The 22,505-nt window shown below is 32.3% G+C and overlaps 3 protein-coding genes across 7 annotated transcripts in view; 2 read left to right on the forward strand and 1 right to left on the reverse strand.

The window, feature by feature from the left end:
- The first annotated feature begins 1,509 nt into the window (after window positions 1-1,509).
- Window positions 1,510-2,921, forward strand: LOC121123870 (uncharacterized). The gene is made up of 2 exons (XM_040718930.2): window positions 1,510-2,126; window positions 2,213-2,921. Exons 1-2 carry the CDS (start codon window positions 2,021-2,023, stop codon window positions 2,650-2,652), a joined length of 546 nt encoding a protein of 181 aa, XP_040574864.1. The 5' UTR covers window positions 1,510-2,020; the 3' UTR covers window positions 2,653-2,921.
- On the reverse strand, window positions 2,909-6,648 carry LOC121123871 (PAX3- and PAX7-binding protein 1). Its single transcript, XM_040718931.2, is given in 8 exon segments — window positions 2,909-3,584; window positions 3,649-3,998; window positions 4,087-4,485; window positions 4,487-4,627; window positions 4,749-4,938; window positions 5,005-5,506; window positions 5,975-6,316; window positions 6,386-6,648. Coding segments are annotated over 8 exon segments (2,490 nt in total). The 5' UTR covers window positions 6,531-6,648; the 3' UTR covers window positions 2,909-3,163.
- Window positions 6,649-6,939: 291 nt separating this feature from the next.
- The window catches only part of LOC121123869 (uncharacterized), a 156,605-nt gene continuing 141,039 nt past the window's right edge, over window positions 6,940-22,505 (forward strand). The window contains exons 1-2 of one of the 5 annotated variants that reach the window (XM_071891233.1): window positions 6,940-7,057; window positions 7,176-7,426. The gene's annotated coding sequence lies outside the window, so the exon portion shown is untranslated. Of the gene's footprint in view, window positions 7,058-7,102; window positions 7,427-22,505 lie in introns of those variants that run through there. The other 4 variants (XM_040718929.2, XM_071891231.1, XM_040718928.2 and 1 more) reach the window with 4 other exon arrangements.

Genomic DNA, 22,505 nt, shown 5'->3' on the forward strand with positions numbered 1-22,505 from the left:
CTCGACCAAAACGCCAACGGTGTCCATGAAATCCTATCCCATTACTCAAGAGAAGCGCCAATTCTGTGTAACAAAGCATCGGTTGTGCGGGCTAAGGGTGTATTTTCTAGGCGGAAGGCTAGCAAGGTAAGACAAGACGTATTTGCAGGAAACACTTGACGTACGGTATGTCTGCTGGGAGTTGTTTAGATTCCAACTGCTTTTCAATGGACTCCTGTAAAAAAACTAATTAGTCCTCAGCTCTTGAGGACTAATTAGCTCAAGCACACATTGACACACTCCATTGTCACAACAGATTACCCAGTGCCAAGCCCGCCCTCTAAGCCCTACACAAAAACTACTAACTAGTGCAGAAACATAAACTGTATTAGGTTTCTAAATATCCCTCTTCAAAGTGCGAATAAAATGTATGGGAATGTATTGGTACTATGTATTGTTCTAAAAAAACATACATAGTGCAATTGCATTAAAATATATTAATATTTACCTTGAGAACAAAACCAAGGATATTTTAAAAAAAGTAAAAAAAAACTATACAAATCACATTTTGTAATTTTGAATGGGTGACTAATCATTTTTTTGACTGAATGTCTACCTAAGACATAAATTTAAAATCTGTCCCTAAAATAGTGCATGTATGACGTATGAAGAGAAACAAATTGTTATATTGTATGAATGATATCTAAGAATTTATTGAATATATAGATTGCATATAGTCAATGAAATACATCATGTCGTAGTACAACTTTATAGTACGAACCAACCATTGAGTTCTTGTATAAGAACTCAACGACACAACCTTTCATACCAACAGATCCAGGAGGAAAAGGCCATATATCAGGTGATAGTATACCCTTCGTTGATGATTAGGATGGGAATACCAGGATTAGAGTTATGTATTTTTGCTTTAAAATAGCTTGTATAATTTTTTAGAGCATAATTATTATTCAAATACTATGAATTATTGTTTTAATTTATAGTTTAGGTTTCTAATTAAATCTAAAGAAAAATACATAACCTTATGTCTTTTATTGTATTACATTAGATGATTCTTAGTCAAAAGACATGATAACAATGAACTGTTTAAAATAAGGTTAAAGAGCATGTACGAAATTTTAGGCAAATCAGAATTAGAGTAAGAAAAACCTTCTTGATTGATTTACGTGACTCCTCTTTCCTCTATAGTCTCTTTAGGTTTGGGGGGGAAGGGGGTCAGAAATATCGACAACTCACAACAAATTACTCCGTATATTGTTGTGTTTGAGAGGTGATATGGGAATGCTAATTGATATAATTATTCCTATTTTATTAAGAATTTCAGAATTGTAAAGAATCAACGTCTACGTCTAAGAAAAAATCCAGAAATATTTTTAAAATGAGGCTGCATATTTTCAACTTCAATATCTTTGTTGCGTTGTTTATATGGTAACAAATAACGTCAATGAACTCAAGTCTTTGCCCATAACAAGTCTATGGACTATGGGTACATGTATATCTTTCAGCCAATGACGGGGTCAGACTGTTCCTCCTGATATAAAAATCAAAGAAAAGAAGGGAAAACTTAACATAATGACACCTAGATGTAAATGATACAACGGATATTGAGGCTGGATATCCTCACTGCATATGAATTTTGCTATATTTGTGAAAGTAAATATTATATAAAATCAAAGTTATAATCACTCATTTTTGATCCATTGTTTACGATAAGAAGTATAAATAAGATTTAAGAGTATATTGTGCTTTTTATATGTTTTAAATAATAATTTAAAAAAATATCAAATAGTCGTTATATTATACATATGCTAGCCTACAGGCATATGTTACTCCCACAACATAATGTAACATCCGAAAACGACACGCATAATACAATATTTAAAAGAATTATATCATATATATGCCTTATTCATAGAACTATAAGTAGGAAAAGTTCTTATAAGTAACTAAACGTCAACGTTATTCTCTACCTATGACGTCATTCCTTCGGATTCTATTGTACACGTCATTTCGTTGAGGGAGGATGAGTGAACAGGACGACGAAGCAATTGTGGAGACTGTGGAAGATCCCTACTTTGTGGATTCTCCACCTTCATACCCTTCAATCATGGAAAGGGTTATGCAAAAAGGTAAATCCTCGCTTTATTATTTATTACAATGGCAATCTTAAATCACAATGTATATTATGTCCGATATGAACTTCTCTTCACTCCAGGTTTGGATCTAGTCATTTCCCCCTGGTTTATTCTGGGATTCGCAGCAATTGCATATTATCTGTACGTACACTACATTCGAAATTGGATTTACAACTGGCGTCAACGTAGAGAAGAAGCCAAAGAACTTGCATCAATGAAAAAGAATCCAGATCTATGGAAATCCAGACTTGAGGCTATGGAAAAGGCCCGCTCACGACTCCAATCTGAGCATGAAAAAGCTGCTGCAACTCATGCCTCTAAAAGATCCAAATTAGAAGAGGAAAAACGTAAAAAGAAGGTGGACGATTGGGAAGTCCTTAAAAAGGGTGGTTCTCTTAAAAATAAAAAAGACTCGGAGTCTACATCTAAGAAACAAAATTATTTCCCCCTTATGGGCTCTGGTGAGGGAGATACCTGCTATAGATCTAATCGTCGCTCTGAATCAGGAAGAGGCGGATGAAATTAAGGACGCTCTAAGAAAAAAGATTAATACTATAATTTTTCCAGGAGCTAAATTACCGTGAAAATATTCCTCCTTTAATCGAGTGTATGATTCGCTTCAGCTATCAAATAATTTAATATAATGGGCTGGAGTGATGATGTTAAGAGGACTTATTTAGCGCTGAATCTACTTATTTTTTTGGACCTGTACTAAAAAAAACATAATAAAAATTAGGTTGTTGTTTCAGTATTTTGACATTGAAAATTAATAAACATTTTTATCATTTATCTTTATTCCTAACAATAACCAGATACCATTAAATTATTGACGACAATGTATTGATTACAAATTAAATTAATTAAAAATCAATATATATGATTATAAATCAATTTTGAATTAAAAAAAAAAAAAAGATTATAATAAAAAGAACAAAAACACTGTTTCAAAGAAATTAGTAAGAAACATTTAAATGACTTCTCTCTCTGAAATGAACCATCACAAATTAAACTTAAAGAATAGTTCTGAAGAATCATAACTTGTGAGATCGCTTGAAACTTTCAGCCTCCTCTTTAAAATGGATTATTTTAAGCAATTTTGTTATGTCTAATAATGAATCACGACCAAGACCTCCTTTTCGCAAGGAAGGAAGATTCGTAAGAAATTGCGCAAATCTCTTTAGCTCAGATTGATTTCCTTTCATCGATTTCAACAATTCTGATGAAAAAGCTGTAACGATTATACGACATTTATCCAATGAGTCGATTGGATCCGGGTTGATTCCTAGGGCAATGAGCAGGTAACGATTCAAAATGGACGATATAGCAAGGTCTGTGATGACAGAGTCCGAAAGAATCTCATGCCAGTTCAAAATATTTTTAAATAACTTCAAACAGCTCCAAAACTGACGTTGAAAAAATAAGCTGTGCCCGCTAGAGTTGTTTTCTAACAAACTGGAAAAGAAGGGAAAATGCTTATGGAATACATAATGATAAATTAATTGATCCATTTCCTTACCTTTTTGAATATCCCATGGGAATGTAGATGTCATTATCCACAGATGATTTAATTTTTTCTTTAACTGTTGTTAAAAGTTTCCGAACCTGTTTAGAATCTCCTACAATCGATGGATAATCCGAATATAATTTATTTATAAAAGTCACGAGTCTGGAAGTTTGCGAGGATGAAGTTGGATCATAAGACGCATGAATTAATCCTGTAGTTTTAGGGATTAAAACCTTTTCAACAAGCGACGGAATAAGACGTTTATCAGGATCCTTCTTGAGTGCATCGATATTTTCACCGTATCTATAGGAGTACACAGCAAGAGCTTTATACCATTCCATTGTTTCAATATTTGTATGCTCCTGAAATAAAGTAAATATTAATTTTTAATTATTGACGCATTTTGTATCATGGGAGAATCAATTATTAAAGTTAACAAAAATCAAATACCGTCAGAGGATTCCAAAATAACAATTGCAACCTAACGAGAGGAGAAAATATTTTGGGCAAACACATAGAAACATAAGCATCGTTGTAAGAATCGTAATCTTCAACTTTCCAACTGTTCAACCGATTACTTATTCCATTGATAGTAGAAAACTCATCAATTACGTCAGATAGAATTGTTCTTGCTTGATTTTCTACTTCCTTCCCAACTTTAGATATGTTGGCTGCATCTATGCTGGATAATTCATCGTCAGATGAAAGACCTTCATCATGATTTTTTGAAAGAGAAAGAGAAGACATGGAAATTTGCTTATTTCTTTGTTCCCTTCGACGCCTTCTTCGACCTTCTCTCTCCGCGGCTCGACGAACTCTTTGAGCTTCTTCAGTGTTTTCTGTATGATCAGCAGTAATAACACTTGACTTTTTTTGATGACAATTCAATCATTTGATCTCTCACATCTTGACGACGACGTTCCATTATTTTTGTCAATATGTCCAACTTTGACTTATTCATCTTTTCTTCTAGATACTTGATATTGATGAGCTAGTGCAAAAGTGTAATCATTGATTAATTAAATAGTAGAGCCCGTTAGATATATAATAACAATAATTTATAAGTAGTATAATCATTCTTTGTACGAAATAAACTTTGCACGATCACCTACCTTCTCGTTAAAACACTCTACGAGATCACTCACATACCCACGTAATTCTTGAAAAAATCGATGTCGCTCCGCTAGTTCAGGGGTTTTCTTCTCAATCCGTGTAATCTCAGATTGACTTTCTATCAAATTATCAACAGCTTTATCCATATCCAATGTATGCCTTCGTTGAACTTCCTGGATTGATTTAAGCCTACTCATTTACAAGAATTTGTTCTTTTAAAAAAAATATTGGGAATAAGAAGAAATTTATTGATACCTATCCCTAATGCGAGATCGTATTCCGTCTAAATTATAGGACTGTAGTGGCTTTTGAACGATTTTTTCCCTCGCAATATCAAGTAGAGATGACTCCTTGACTATTTCAGGGACATCCAAGTCCATTTCACGACACATAGGCGCTATTATTGATACACTATTGTTCTTAACAACCTTCCGAATTTGCTGCTCTTCCCAATGGTCAATATCATCCTGTCCATCTTCCTCCTCATACTCATATTGCAACTTTTTTCTATCAATATCTCTTTGCTTGGATTGAGAGTGGAGTCCATTAAAGGCAACCCTTTCATTTTCTCCGTCATCATCATTATCATCATCTCTCACAAGTCTGGAATTTCCACTACATCCTTTACGCCCATCATTTAATGGTATAAATTCGCCAGATTTTTCATTCACATTATTGCTCGTTTCTCCTCGAAGTCGAGCGGCTTCCCGTGCCTTTCTGGCTGCGTGGATTGCAGCTGCATCAGGAATTGCTCCCTCTAAACAGTAGGATGAAGGAGTAGTATATATTGGATTGGTTGGTTCAGGGATATTGAGGATAAGGAGGAAAATAAATGAGAGGAAAATAAAAGGATAAACATTAATTAGAGATGGAATAAAATGATATTTTGTACACTATAGTTTTAACAACCAGATTAAACATTATCAGAGCAATAGCAATATTTGCAATAAGAACATTAACAGCATGGTAGCATAACTAAGTGTACAATGATTTAAGAGCAAATAGTTAATAATTATGTGGACGAATGTACTTTTAGTCAGATTATTACTAAGAATATTGGGAGGGGGGTCAAGAAAGCTTATTCATGCAATATTGGTTTGTACTACTATTTTAAGACAGACATCTGGATTGTTCCCTTAATGCATTCCAGCATATTTTGTCAAAAGAGCAACTCAATAAGCCTTGGCCTATAATAAGAATAGGAAATATTTCCTTTTTAACCCACTTTGTAGAATCTTTTTGATCGTATCATCGTCATTATTATTGTCACTTTGATGTTCATCTAAATCTTCTTCTTCGTAATGAAGAGCCTCAGCTTCTCGCCCTGTGAGTGTCCAACTCTTGTCCTTCTCCTCCAACTTCTCCTCTTGATATTCTTGGATCTCCTTCTTCTTGGGGGTATTGTCATACAATTTGATATTGAACTCCGAGTCCAAGGAATTCAATTTTGGAGGAGAATGGACTTTGAGAGGCTCTCCAACTTCCAATTTATCTTTGCGCTTCTTTTGCTTGATCAGACGACGAGACGTCGAAGACTTTTTCACTTGAAATACCTCTCCTTCATCCTCTAAAATTCAATTCATAAATTAGGAGTAATATTCATATCCCTCATCCAGGATCTTATGAAGTGACTCACCTTCTCCGTCAAAGCTCAGCCCAACAATTTTTGAGGTCTCCCGTCGCACAACGGCGCTCCCTATTTCTTTTCCTTCATCATCCTCCGAACTATTAGACACTCTTCTCACACGTACATTCCGTTTCGGCTTTTTAAAACTAAACATTGTCACATAGAGTCAATTAATACTTAATTATAGCTTGCAAGTACAACACTCAAACCCAAATCATAATATATTTGAGTAGAAGTATCATCAATATTATTAGTTTTTACTCTGTATAAAATGCTCAACTTCTTCATTTTAAATGTCATACCTCCTATTCCTCAATTTTTAAATCTTTGCGCAAAATGTCCATGCGCTTTCTCTAAAAGCGCTTCAGCCAACTAACGACATCACATAGGGAACTTTTCATCATTCATAACAATGTAAGTTGCACAATCATTATTTCAAATCGAGTTAGAAGTACGTATGGTTTATGACTATTGATAATCGCTCACATAGGAACAATCAGGAAAGCTAGTTTAGTATTTAGTGTATGTATTTCAGAGATAGGGCCTATTGCTGCGCTCATTGAGAATATAGATTCAGTAGAGTGAGCCGGGGAAATAGTGACAAATGGAAGGTTGTAAGAGAGGTTGTGTGATTATGATGGAGTAAAAATAATATATTTACCGTGTGTTGCTGCTACATCTGTAGGTGTCTTTATAGCTATAATTGTAAATAATACCAGCTAGTATTAGTGCTGCTGCTCGTCCGGCTCTTCTTCTTTTTTATTTTTGTTCCCAGAATAATAATGTATTTCTGCTCTAGTGTAACAACTACTAAGTAATTCACTCCCTTCCACTGGTAAAATAATAAATATTGGCGGGCCTGAGTGAGTGTGGACTGTGGATGTCCTAAGAAGCGGAAAGAGCTCTCTGACAGATCACGAACTGGAGATCCTTTTGATTTCTAATTAAAGTGTGCAGTGTACCTACTCAAATAAGTGCAACATTAATTATTTTTGTCACATCAAAGTCCATGGAAAAGGTTATGGAAGTCTAAAGCCAGGATTGAAAAAGGTAGGAGAAATATGTTTTACTTTACACCTGTTGATTATTTGACATTAATCTCGGATCCTATCTGTGGAGATCCATCCATTTTGAACCAGGGGTTTCCTTGGAGCACCATCCCTTTCACTTTTCATAATATGCTACGATCCTACTTGATATTTGAGGTGTTGTTCTTCGGAGGTTCTTTGCGAGGGTCCTTGCCCCTTCTCCTTTGCCAACCAAAGGAGGTGCCAGATGTTTCCTCACTCAGTAGAATTAAGTTTTAATCATGACAGTGCTGGACTCTGCGTGGGTTGATGAGGGATGTTTTCACCACAAGGACTCACTCTTGAACATGTTATTACTCATGATACTCAATAATTATTTGCTTAGGTATAATAAAAAAGGGCTTTAAACTTAATTAAATCCCTTTTGAGAGCTCCACCTGTAAATGTTAATGATGTAGTCTTTTGCATTCCTTGAGGGATGTATCTAGTAGTATTGTATTTTTGTAATTGAAATTCCTAATTATAATCACGTCTACCAATTAAAAACCTTAGATCCTTTGAGAGTAGTCTATATATTCTATAACAATGCATTTCTTAATGCATATCTTAAATATCCACATCAGTCCAAGTATAATTAAGTAATATACTAATAGAACTTTCTATCTATCTAACGGGGGTTTATTTTTGTAGTGTGAATTCACTTATGTGTTGTGATTACATTATATCTATTTTCTTCTATTGTAAAAATATGTTAGTCCACGAGAGTAATTGGCTTCATATGATTTATGAGATAATATACTGCCGCTAATGGTGCTGTTGTTTTCTCTGTAGAGTGTATTCACTCACAGACTGCAAGCCAACAACTTCCTCTTTCTTCAACAAACTCTAAATGATATTATCAATTGAATTTTCATTGACAACGCTAAACAACGTTAAATAAATAATATATATATTATAATCAAAATACTAATTTCTAATTTCATTCTCATGTATCTCTGTACGTAAAGACAATTAAGATGAAATAACGATAAACAAGGAGACTCCTTCCTAGTATTCATATAATATTTCGTTCCAGGGAAAATTCTTTTTTTTTTTTTTTTTTTTTTTTTTTGCACTTCCTGTTCTGATGAATATAATAACAATATCAAATATGTAGTCTTAAGGTTTTATCTATATGAACCCACAAAATTAAATAATATGGGAATAATGTTGGCGTTGTTAATTCTTGAATAACACTTATTGTAGATATGTACATATGTTCTCGTGTCAAACGTATTTATATACTTAGTTAGCTACTTTTTCTTCTTATCTATAATGACACCTTTTAATAAGTGCCTATAAGAAAATGACTACATGCTATAAGTGGCTTTCAAAGTTGTTTTGTAATTGATATTTCAATTAGTGGTTCAAATAATTGAAACACTTACAACACCCAGCCTTTCTCCTCTCTTCATATTATTATATGTTACAAACCTAATGTATTACACAACGTCTTTCAACGGTATGAATTTAATTAACATGACTTTCAAAAAAAAAATATATATATATATATATTTCTTGAGGTTGCTAACCCTCTAAATCTATTATTTTTTTATATGTCTCCTTGCTTTGATTATAAGGAATTAAAAAAATCCAATCCCCCACCTAATTACTTTGATTCAAATGGAGCATTTTTATTGATTGATATAAATTAATTCTTTATTATTAAGGAATCCAGGTTTGTGAGCAACACATATTATTTATATATAAATATTACAAAATTTAATAAATAAAAGTTGTTATCCTAGGTTTTGTTGTCTTATTACTATATAATGTTCCGTTGTGTTTCATATATTTTCCTTCAGAAATGATATTCTTGTGTATTCCTTAATCCTTACAATAGTAAAAGTTGGATATATTGACCCTAAGATAGGGCAGGGACGTACACTGGGGCTAGGATTGAGATTCTGAAGATCCCTCCGCCCCAAATGAATGAAGGTTTTTTTTTTGTTAAAAAGAAAAAAAATTAGAGGATTAACAAAAATTTGAAATTAAAAAAGGGTGGATTTATTTTCTAAATACAAGTCACTTGATCAAATCCTTTGACAAAGCATAAATTATATTGGGAAAAAAATCATTTTAACATTGAGAACAGAAAAATGTAATTTCTTTAAGCCCTGCCAAAAAAAAAAAAAAAAAAAAGTATATATATATATATATATAATCCTGCGGACAACCCTTGTTGGTTAACCAACAGTAGTGCTGGAACTATTGGGGGGTGGGGGTGGCCACACACTTCTTTCTTCATCCTCTCTGTAGCTTTTTAGACTTTTTACAAATTCATGATTTTTCTTTGGAGTAACAGGGCTGTCCGCAGGTTTTCTAGTCTCCCTCGCCTCAAATATATTTTTTTTATTCTCTCCACTACTTTTTATAATAATTTTATAAGTCAAAAAAGTCTTTTTTACTCCCTGCTTAAGTCTTTTTTCATTCAACTTAGATAAAAGTGGAATTGATTTATTTTTAAGGTATTCTTAAATATTACTTTTCTCAAAATATTAATACACTTCTAAACCTTTAAACCCCGTCACTGATAAGGGCACGTGTCCTCTCTTTTTTTCTTTGAAAATCGAAATATGGTGATATTAATCTATGAGCCCGATTGCTTCCTTCAATGTAGTATATTATTTCTTCACTTACTTTTCTTTATCAGTTAAAACTCAAATAAATTGTCAGCTTGACACTATATGTATGTATTTATTTAAGTACTGTGATGACTCATAAATTATTTTAAAGTTACTTATTTGACTAACATTCAGTCTAATTCAAGAAAAGTATTTAAAAAAAATATGCAGCATTCATAATTATTATTTATATACATTTCCAAACTTTTATTCATTATTTATTTTTTTACTATTGAAAGTACTTGGAAATTTGTGGAAAAAGCAAAATTTAATTCGTCATATGGAAGTCCTAAAAGGAAATAATGTAATACCTAAGAAAAAATAACAAAATTGAATGTGTTTTTTTTTTTTTTCAATATATGTCGCCCATCAATACAAAAGCAAGCTTCAATGGTTCTTGTCAAAATTGAGTGTATTTGTATTTTTAACAAATTATCCTCAATTTCTATCAACAAGTTATTCTTATGAACCCTTTTGGCGGTCTGCAAATTGCCCTTCAAGTAGACAAAATTGATAATGACAATAAAAGTCAATGATAAATTGATAGATTTTGTTCGAAAGGCCATATCGGAATCAAATTAAGTCTCTTCACTCAAAAAAATTTTAAACTATAGCTAAGATTCTCAGGATGGGCGGGGGGCCATAAATTTGAATACAAAGCTTATAATGGACTCAAATATGTCTATGAAATATTGGCCTGTATTTATATTATAGGAAGTAAAATAATAAATTGGGATTTTCCTCCTTTTTTTAAAAAAAGATAGCTTTTTTGTTGACTGCCACATATGTATTGAATTTCTTATATTATCTTCAACAAAATTGACTAATTCGATGATTGATTCGAAAAGAATTCATTTGGAATGGAATCAATATAGACAAAATTTATTTTAAAATGTTTCTTGATTGATTATATTATTATCAGTTCATCATTATTTTTTAAATTATTCAATTTGTATTTTAATAAAAAATGATTGTTACCAGAGTTTCTTTCATTTGATATATAATCTCCATCATGGAAACCTTAAATTTGATTCTAAAGACACCTATCAGAGCTCTTGAGACTTGTCCATTTAAATTGCGAATTCAGGAAAAATACTATTCTTAAGAGCAACTATGTGTAAAAATATTCAGATTTGAATAAAATATACTCTAGCATATGTACGTAATTTTTACTACCCCTTCTCCGTGTTCATATTTTGCTTACATATTGTAACTCCTTTTTTATAGCAATTTTTGCAATTTCAAAATCCCTCTTATTTGTGAACGTACTTTGTACATAGACCCCCTTAAACTGCGGGTTCAGAGTCGATATTTCTCGTGAACATCTCTGGGAGTTTGTTAGTATCAAGAGTCTACCACATAGAAATGGTTACCTTTACACGTTGAACATCCTCAAGTATACTATGTAAAGTTGTAGATTATAGCATTTCCATCCATGACCTTTGAATATGATCATCTCTCAAATATTTATTACTCGAAAAAGGATCTAATATATTATTTAACTGGCTCTAATATATCATATAGTGAATTTTATTTGGTAGATAACCCGTTCCATTATTGTATGCTAAACTGGTTATTTCAATCTGTATTTCTGTCTTGATATCCATTGTTTCAATAAACAACCGTTGATTCAATCATAGATACACTGAAGGATTTCATCATTGTGAATATATTATGTATATCTTGTAATCCTCGTCATCAACCTACCCTATAAAGGATATATTAGTGGATTTTATTGATTTGTAATTTATCATTTGCTCCGATAATAATTAGCCTCCTAACATAATTGAATATATCCTCCAATTTGAATCTGATGCAAGATTATTGTATATTTGGTGAGTGAACACAAATGTAATCTTGAACAACGATCAACAAAAAGACAAATATTCAATATATTTTTTTTGCATCAGTATGCAGACATAAAATGAATGACGTCCTCGGGATTTTATATATCCACCAAGAAATAATATATATCCCACGTATGATATTTAAATGGTAGATAACTATTTATTTGTATCTTTCTTTGTGCGTCTCTTTCCGAATTGAGAATGAATTCACAAAATGTAATACTGCGAATATGTGGATTTTTATAGATCTACAACATATGTATGTCAAACAACTACGATTCAAGCTTAAATAAATATATAAAAATACAAGTTTGCCCTTTTCTAAATATTGTAGTTTACAGAGGTCGACCTGTGTAATTTTTTTTGTTAGTCTGCTAAACGCTAAATTACTAACTTTCTTGACCATTTTTGACTTATTTTCTAGTTTATTTCACCGTTCCTCTAACATTAATCAATCTGCAACAGATGCTGGATGACCACCTGCTTGTTAGTCTTTTTAGCTTAAAGTTCCAAGCTTTGGGACTAGTTCTTCCTCACTCGGTCTCGAGGAGGTGGCTCTAACGGATCGACTTAACGGAGGCTGTAGCGTTAAAAATGTATCCAATTATTATCTGTATATACGTTGCAGTTGAAGTAAGAAATCTGTTAATATGCAAAATAACTAGTTAATGTGCATAATAACTGAACAGGACCGTTAATGTCCATAATAACTTAACAGGACCGTTAATGTGCATATTAACTGAAAAAGATACTAAATGTGCAAAGTAATTGAATGCATAAATTTCACATTACCTCCGATACCCTTTCCAGAGACACAAATTGATGCTCGGCTCCTGGGATATGCAGCATGTCCACAGGGCTTGATTAAGAGTAAACACCCTTCGTCAATTCATGTATTACAATCAGGGACGCCATCTTTTTTTATTCATCTGATGTAAAATAAACAAGGTGTTAAACTTTTTAGATGTACTATATAGGAATAGTCATGGACTGAAAGAAGTGTTCAATAATTTGTATTTTTTAGGTTTTAAAGTTTTTATTTTTAGGGGGAAGATTTAACATTCAGTTAATTGCAAATCCCTTAGACTTATTTTATTACTCCTGAACATAGTTTTGACATATATCAAAGGTTTTAACATCCTTTTTGTAGATGTTACCAAAAGGGTACTTTTTAATACCGATTTATTCCATATCTCCAAGTTTATAAATATTTTTAATGAGTTTGTGAGTTTTAGATTTCCCTTCCTAATTTTGTGTCTATTGTCATTTGTTAAAATGTCAATGCTAGAGGCTCTAAGAAGCAATTACTTATTAATGAAATACTTGTTATTTCATTTATTGCTTTATGAAATCTTGGATGATGAAGGCTTTGGATTTAATTATTAAATCAGTTACCGACCGAATTACATACATATTCACAAACTAAATGCCCGAAAGGTTACAAATTAATATGCAAGTTTTTTTATAAAGAATATATTAAACGTCATTTGGGGGTGCGTGAGAACCCATAATTATCATTATGGTTTTTTTTTGTTTATTTGTATTTACCGAGTGGTCCACTAAAATCTGAACACTTTGAATTTTAAAATTTAAAAAGATATAATTTATTAATAAAGAATAGATCTTCAATAAAATTAATACTATAAACAGATACGTGTCTGAGCTATTTTAATCATTAATGTAGCCGCCCTTAGTTGCAATGATGGCTTCCAGGTGGTAGTGGGAGGTCTGACACCCGCTCCGGATGTAGTCCTCTGTCACGGCGTCCTTGTGCTTGCTGAAAGTGGCTTTGAGGTCCTCAGTGTTTGGATGATAGACACTGCAGGGGTTGTCGTCAGAGCTATAGGGTGGACTAAAGTGTCAAAACAGAGTTCAAAAGAGTCTTGCAACGGAGAAGATGGGGTTCTTTCATTCCTGGTGTCAAAAGGGGGCCTCTTTACCCTCAAAAGACTCTTTTCATCAACTTTTTTGATAGCTCTCTGGACAGTCCGGTGTGAAATCCTGAGATCTCTAGTATTGGGTCTCATGGACTTGAAGGGATTGGCCCGGGCTGTTTTCTTTCACTCATTCGGGTACAGTTTGACCTTATTGACAGATTCCTTCTTCCTCTCGAACGTTTCAGATTGCTGACGGTGTGGACGGTGGTCTTGAATACTCCCATTTGCTTAAAGTGTTAAATGTAGGGTTACTTAATGGAAATTCTTCGCTCGTGTTCAAGTGTCATTTTCTATACTTGTACGGTGTTTTTGGTTTTTTTTGTAACTAATTGTTTATGCTTTAGTTATCGAACTATGAATTAATTTCAACCTCAATTAATTATTGAATTAATAAGTGTTCAGATTTTAATGAAACATCCTGGTATTTAGTTTTCAAAAGAATTTGTAGTACAAATTGGATTAATCACAAATTTGAGATTTATCAAGTATATATGTTGTAGAAAAGGAGATTTACTCGTATTTTTTTATAATAATGTTAGCACCTCAGAAAAAGGAAGTTCACTCTTCAGGTTGTCAACTCGAAAAAAAAACAAAAAATACGGACGAGCTATTAAATGCAACCTTTTAGCATCATTAATCACGTCCCTGGCTACTCCTAGAATTGGGATCGTCTGTCCTTTTATACAAGTCTGGTTACGGTGAGGGCCCCCACCCAAAAAATTAAATAATAATAAAATATTTTTCCACCACTAATGCTATTTTAAATATCGAAGGCTCTTTATAGCATTAATTCATAATCCCCCCCAAGTCATAAAACAGCCACCTGATAATAACAAGGGTCTTAATTCAGTCATACCGTGTGTCTCAATCCTTCCGGTTTTTTTCCTAACAAAAATGTCAACTACAATTATAGAATTCGATAAACTGTCCACAAGTTTATCAGATAATCCCTGACGTGTTATTCTTGTTCTTTATGAGTAGCTTTGAATGAAGATTTATAGATCTGAAATGGGCATACATTCCTTCAGAATATCATATATTTTAAGGCATTCATTTCAATAAATCAATGGAGGCACATACATCTGTCAGGTCGTTGACGTAATGTGAATTACGTAAGAAATGGACATTCCAGGAGTTTATTAAAAAAATCACAATCTATTGTGTCTTTGGAAATAGTATGAAACCTTTCAGTCACTAATAATAATAATAATAGACTTGAAACTTCAATGAATGATGAAAAAGTCGTGGTGAATAATGTTGAATTTGACTTGAAGTTAATATATTTTATCAAAGTTTACTTTGAGTTATGTTCTCGTGTGAGATAATATCAATGTAAGGTAATTTAGTGTTGGTTTTGGTTTGAAAATCCTAGATCGGTTATAATGTTTGTTGGATCGAAGAAACGTTTTTGGTCATTTGGACACAGTCCTGACCGAAATATCGTCTGGGAAAAAATACTTAAGATCTAATTTGGGAACAAATTGGTCTCGGACTGAGTCTTAACACTAAAAATTAGGTTATCACCTCTATGAAATTCATTGTATTTCAACACATATTCGGTTTTTGGGTCAATTTTAGTTTTTGGAAAAGAAGATCATTTTTTAAATAGTTGACAAGTTGACACTAATTTAACTGTCAATTAAATTTACTTAAACAACGAATCAATGTAGCTTGTGAAAGATCAAAAGGGATTCTGTTCCATTTTTCGCATATTATATTTTCTGCAGCGAACAACAGTTAATTATTAGTGTTGTATCGATCTCTGCACAGAGGATTGAAGATGAGAAGGGATAATTTATTCTTGCGCCAGATGGCGTACATAGATAGTTTATGATCACAAACTATTAGTTTGGGAACGTATTATTGACGATATTATTATTTTAGTGTGAACATAATATTATAATTATCATCCTTGTCTTCTTGATTTAATTTACTAATCAAACCATTTCCGGCTTTAATATAATCTTAAATTAGAGCTACTTTTACAAAAAAAAAAAAAAAAAAAAAAAATGACCTCATCATTTAGTAATTTGAGGCTGAGAACAAGTTAAATTATTTGACTAAGTTTATAGTATAATCAAATTACTATTTTTTTTGCAAGATATGTGCATAATCTTAATATATCTTGTTTGACTTAATAAACCATCTATATTTTTATGAAAAATTCCAAATACCGACAGTTAATGATCGGTCCCAAGGAACACACTACCAGTGATAGGTGGATGAAAAATGAAAAAACTCAGTTATTTCATTGGACCACTGAAGGGGCATTCCAGTTTTTCCAGCAGGTTTCCAGTCCAAAAATCAAAAGTTCTAACTACCCACACTGTTTTTTTTTTTTTTTTGGAAGAAAGGTTGCGAGACATAATAAATTTAAGGACGTGAATGAGTAATCATTGACCTTGACATCTAGCATCGTGTCCATCTTCATCATTTTACAGCTCATTAATATGAGAGTGTCAAACTTTCACTTCCTGTTAATTCAATTCTTACAAAAATATTGTTTTATGCTGTAATTAATACCAACAAGATTTATGCCTTTCCGTCCTAGTCTCATTTCCTTTCGTTTACCTAATAAATGGGTATTATTAGACTTCACATATATTTATATTGTGAGATCCCATTTCGTATTTCTACACATGTATGTAGGTGTGGGTGGGAGGCACACATTACATCTCGTCATGAGGCCCTCCCTCCAAGTTCGTTTCACTTGGATAATAACGAAGATGGTGGTTTTCCTGTCTTACTTTTGTTTTGTGTGTGTGTTAAAAGTTATAATATACACTACATCACATGACTGTGACAAATTTTGATTCCCATTTGAGACTAATGAGTAATATTTGGATATACTTACTTTTATTTGGAGAATGATGCATACATAAGCATGTTACGTACAATGTATTCTTTTTATCCAGTTTTTTATGCACGACCAAAAATTATTCATTCCTTTAATCTTTGTTTTTTTCTCCCTCTCTCTGTTGCAAAAAGCTTTTTTTCTCGAATCTATGTACATATCGTGGGGTCAGTGCAAAAGTTTAATAGTTTTACATGACTTTATAAGCAGCGCAGAACATATTTTAAAAGATACATATTTATGACCGATTTAAAAAATCAATATGACGCCAATCATTGAAACTCCCAAGTAAAATATACCCCTTTCATCAGTTAAAGTCATTGCACACTAGCGGTTCTCATTATTGGACTTAAGATTTTTGAGCAATTTTTTTGGCCAAAATGAGCAAAAAAAAAAGAGTGCTCAAAATATCCTAACTAAGTAATTTGTATTTAAAGAAAAATACAGTTTTATAAGAATGATTTAAAGTGTTTTGCTTTATTATATACCTATACATTCGAAGATATTATAAATGTTTTATTTTTTGCCTTTAATCAATATTGGTAGTTTTAAACATACTGAAAGACGTCCAGATTAGTAGTTAAAGCAAATTTGAAGATGGGAAGATCTTCAGGATTCTTGTTCGATAGAGGTATCTTTACATCACCTCACCTGATTATACATCCAACCTCTTGCATAAAATTGTGCCAAATTTTCCTTTCTTCTGTTTGACCTTTGTGGAAATCTGGTTCCCTCACATATCCGATCATGAAATCATAAGTCTGATTGCATCATATACATAGTTTTACCTCCAAAAAGAGAGCCTGCTGAAAGAGGGTTTTGCAGGTGGATTTGCCCCTCGAAACATACATATAATCAAAAAATGATTTGTATTCTAACTAGAATCCAAATTTTCTCTATTTCTCTTATACTAATTTAGAAAAAAGAGCTATTTTCAAGAAAAACAGGAGAAAATGAGCAATTTTATCTAAAAAGTTCAAATTGAGACATTTTTTTGAGCAAATGAGCGATCGCTCATAAATCCGAAGTCTACTCATTTTCCAACAAATAGTCTTTCAGCGAAATCCCGGAAAATTCCGGGATAAGATTGTAAATAATTAGGATCTACTGTTAAATTTAAGTCTTTAATTTTCTATATTAAGAAGGAAACATAAATTTCCACCTTGCATTCGTAAAGTATACAAATTAATTCACTTTTTCCTACGTAAGATGGTGTGAAGTTATAATTGGCGCAAATATTCCTTTGTTGGTTTGTTGTATGTTCTTCCTGTTTTGAAAGAATAACATAAAGGAAGTTTATATTAGGAAATAGTTAAATGCAAGATTTCGTGGGAAATATTTGTTTGTCTTGGGATTCCCTTAGGTTTAAATTCTGAGGAAGTTGAATCCCCAGATCCTGAGGGATAAACTGTGATGCAAACCTTGGTTACTCAGGGCCGTCGCTATGATCTTCTTTTGTTTCAAATATTCCGACTCTAGATTAATGAAATACTTAACTTTTTTATATTTTTAGCAATATTTATCCAATGGGTTTTATTTTTTTAAATGGTCATTTAAAAAAAAAAAAAAAAAATCACAATTTTTCCATTTTTACGTACTCAAATGTAAAATTAAATTTTTCTTTGGGAATTTTCCCATCTAACAGTAATTTTTCCAACTCTTATAATCGATAAAGTCAATGGTCATGTCTAAAGTTGTACAAAATATGACATAAAACGTGTGTGCTATTTTTTAAATCAAACTTATCATTTACTTCTTTAAATCATAGATGGGTGTAAGTTTCGTAAGTTTGTACTATATAAAAAAATATGAAATTTGATGATGGGGCTATTTTCGTAGTTTCTTTTTTATTTTATGAAAGCTGTTATCATAATTTTTTTATTCATGATGAGGAAACACTAAGTATAAAATAATGACAAGTCCGTGAAAGATGAAGAGTCACTCTGAGGATTTGTTGAGGAGTTAGAAGTTGGACTCGGGAGTAGAATTGAGAGTCTACATGGGAGTAATTTCTCCTATATTATTAATAGGTACAGAGTTGGATTTGTGTTTATTTCCTTCCTTTTACAACCATGACAGCTAAGCTCCTTTTCTTCATAATATTTTTGAATTTGTCAGGATTGCCATGTCATTTTTCGATTAATTTCTTTTTAGCATACCGGTAGGTCATACTTTCTACAATTATAGCCCTGTATCTACTCTCTCAGTGGTTTAGCTTCTTTTTTGTAGCCAATTTATCATGTTGTTAAAGGGAAATCAGAATTCTTAGTAGGGGAAGACAAGAGGAATTTTGATCTTGATGTTATATTTTACATCATCGTGACAGCCCGCTGACAACTTTTCTATGTAGGACTCAAACTGATGGATTAATATAAAGACTGATTATATCCTTATTTGGAATAACTCAATGTACCTACATATGATGTGTATATTCAAAGCACTGAATAGTTAATGTATATATTTATTATTTAATGATGTCAATCTATTAATTGTGGGTGACGATGGTCGATGAATAAAAGAAAATGTCTCATCCAATATTTTGTTATATAATTTACATAGAGGATCATGCCCTGAACTGGATGTTTGGTCTTGAAGGTTCCCTTGACCTGAGCTCTGGATTCTAGACATTTTTGATCGCAGAAAAACAAAACAAACATTCAAATTGTAGCTTTTTGTCAGCCCTTTCGAATTGCGCCAAGTACAAAAATTGTTTGACCATTAGAACTGAGTCTAGACGGAGTCGAAGAAAATTCCAATTTCTTAGTCTTCACCCTGTATATTTTGTGGTATTCTGGGCTGGTAGTTTTTTCATTGGCCTAGTAAAAAAAAAATAGCCCTGTGTTGATTAGTGGCTAATTTTAACGACAGTTGAGTCCTGGATATAATAAAGTGATTTTTACATGGACTAATATCCATTTATATAATGAAGTTGAACGACATTCCAGAGTAGATCATACATTTATGACGAGATCCCTTCATCGCCTTCCTTTAAATAAACGATGAGTAATTAGCCTTTTAATTCAGGTCCACATCTGTATTATACATATATCTAATTAAAGTCATGACGTGTTTGTTAGTTAAATTTTGCATTGAATCCTCCCCTTTATATGTATTATATTTAAATGGAATGATTAATAGCAGGCATCACTTTGTTACTAAATTCTGCATTGTTGTTTGTAGTACTCGTACCTATAATCATACAAAATATGTACGTTCAATTCCATTGTGTTCTGATAGGTACATAATACATATACATCTATGTACTCTCCAACAATTGATTCTTTATAAATCCATCAAAGATGTTGTTTAGATTTAATATTCATAGTGAGTATATACCTACTATGATTATTTCTTATTGTTGCAAATATGTTCAGGCTTGGTTTTTTACGCCCGGAACAAGATTAAACCTCAATATCTTGACAACTCAGAGAACGATGTTTATGAAAGTGTGCTCATCATATTCATTTGACAAAACTCTATGAGAATAAATACAAAATCCTTGAGATGTCCTTCTGAAAACAAATGTCGTGCGACCATTATTGTGTGTCCGTGTTGGAGTTCAATAAACGTGAGCAGAACACTGTTGACTCCTTGCTGGCTGCCAACATGGACAAGACGTTTCTCGTCAAGGCATGTGAAAAGTTCCGGGCCAGGAGGGAGACTATAGTTGAAGTGATTTGACTTTTACTATGGACCCCGTCAAGTAAGAAAAAAAAATTACGTTTTGCTTTATTAATTTGTTAAATAAATTGTAATTTACATTATCAGAAAGAAAAAAAACCGGATTTAAAATCCCCACCCTGTATGAGAAGCTAAAACATTCTCCTATCTCTTTTTATTTGTATGAATGGACATAGTACTACATACATGGATTGATTGCTATCATTTGTAGATATTCCATCCATCTATCTATGTACAGTTTATATGCAGTACGTCTCAATATCGCTCAGACATTTTTTTAAAGCAACAATCACTTCTTTATTCTTTCATTTATTTAAAATAAAACATTTGAAGATGTTTTGTTGACTCAAGAGCTTTAATATTTATTTACTTTAATTCTTATTCATTGTCAATTAACGTCAATGTTTTTTTTTTTTATAATGTGAGACTACGGAAGAAAGTGTACACGTAGATTATTTACTGTTTATTTTCTTAATACTTAAGTACAACTATATTTCAACCTATTGTATCATGAATTACATATAATGTAGTCTGGGTCCTTATTTATTCGGTCAAGTCTGGTCTTGGTCCCTGGAATTATTCCTACAAATGTAGATGGTTTATTAATTCAAAGAGGATTTATGAGATGTATATTAGGAGGATCATTTTTTGCAAAAAATATTCATATTTTCATTCATTATAATACAAACGTATTATAATTATACTTAGTTATAAAATTTATTCTATTACATAGCGGATTAATTAAAAAATAAGAATGACCATCAGCGACATTACGACGGATAGATTTTACAATTGGTACTGGACTGGATCGGACCGGACTAGACTGGATTGCTGTTCTTGATCCTAAATAAGTAATGACACATCACTAATTGTATATAATGAGGAGGTAAACTTAGACCTATAGCATAACAAAAAAATAAATTATATACTTACAAAATCTGTTTATACATTGTATATCAATAATTTGTACCTTATTATCTGGCAATGGCGCTCTTGTGGATCTGAAATTGTATAAGATGCTTGCTCTGACCTTTTGTTGTAATAAAATAAATTTCTTTTTGATTAGGGCCAAAATAAAATTATGTAAAATCATTATCTACTCTAATATAATATTTTTGTAGTATGTGTGCCCCTTAATTAAAATGTATATTCTTCAATAACTTTCAAATGTCATGACTTGTGCGTAACCTAGAGAGCTCTGGTTTGTTTTGTTTTGTAACTAATTGCTTATGCCATAATATATCGAAATATGAATAAATTTCAATCACTCAGCCTTCATTAATTATTGAATCAGTAAGTGTTTAGATGTCAATGGACCACCCGGTATTATATGTAAGTAAATAAATTGTATAGAGAGTCAAAATGATGTGTGCCGCAGAATATGTCCTCTGATCAATTATTATTCGTAATTTTCTTCCATTAAATCATTGATAATAGGTATATCGTACATCTATTAATATATTATTCAATCATTGCATCATACTTATTATTAGTGGGCCTGATACATTCTTAATTTAAAATAGAATTCATCTCATTTTTGGCTGCAACTGGTACAATCTGCTATTTAACTTGTACGCAACATAATAATATGTATTTTTGTATCATGAGGACTCTGATAGTAAAACCCACAACCAACGATGCCTAGACAGACTATCAATGCTTGTTTTTGAGCTATTCTAATCTCACCTTTAATTCAAAAAATTATATTCATATCCTGAGAGGAGTAAAGTTAGAAAAAATGTGGTCCGTCAACACGAAAACAATCTTGAACACAAATCAATAAAAGCAGAAAATCCACATTAGTGTTTTACTTCAATTATACAGGGTCCTGTAGATAAATTTGCACTAAGATTATGGCCACCAAGATCAATAATGAATGATTCTAGAGAATACTTTATTTTACAAAAAATGAGCAAAATGCAATTTTGCTCATTTTTTTATTCTTTATGTCATCCTCTTACTTCAAAGACAGCCTCCACATGGGACCTGAAAGATTTAATGGACTTCTGCAGCGTCTATGAAGCTGGCCTCGGACCTGATTGAAGTCTTTTGGACCTCCACAGAGTCACGGTAGGTTGCACAACCCTCAGCACAGTTCAACCATACCTGCACAATCTTG

Source organism: Lepeophtheirus salmonis, chromosome 9, assembly GCF_016086655.4.
Source record: "Lepeophtheirus salmonis chromosome 9, UVic_Lsal_1.4, whole genome shotgun sequence".
Lineage (NCBI taxonomy): Eukaryota > Metazoa > Arthropoda > Copepoda > Siphonostomatoida > Caligidae > Lepeophtheirus > Lepeophtheirus salmonis.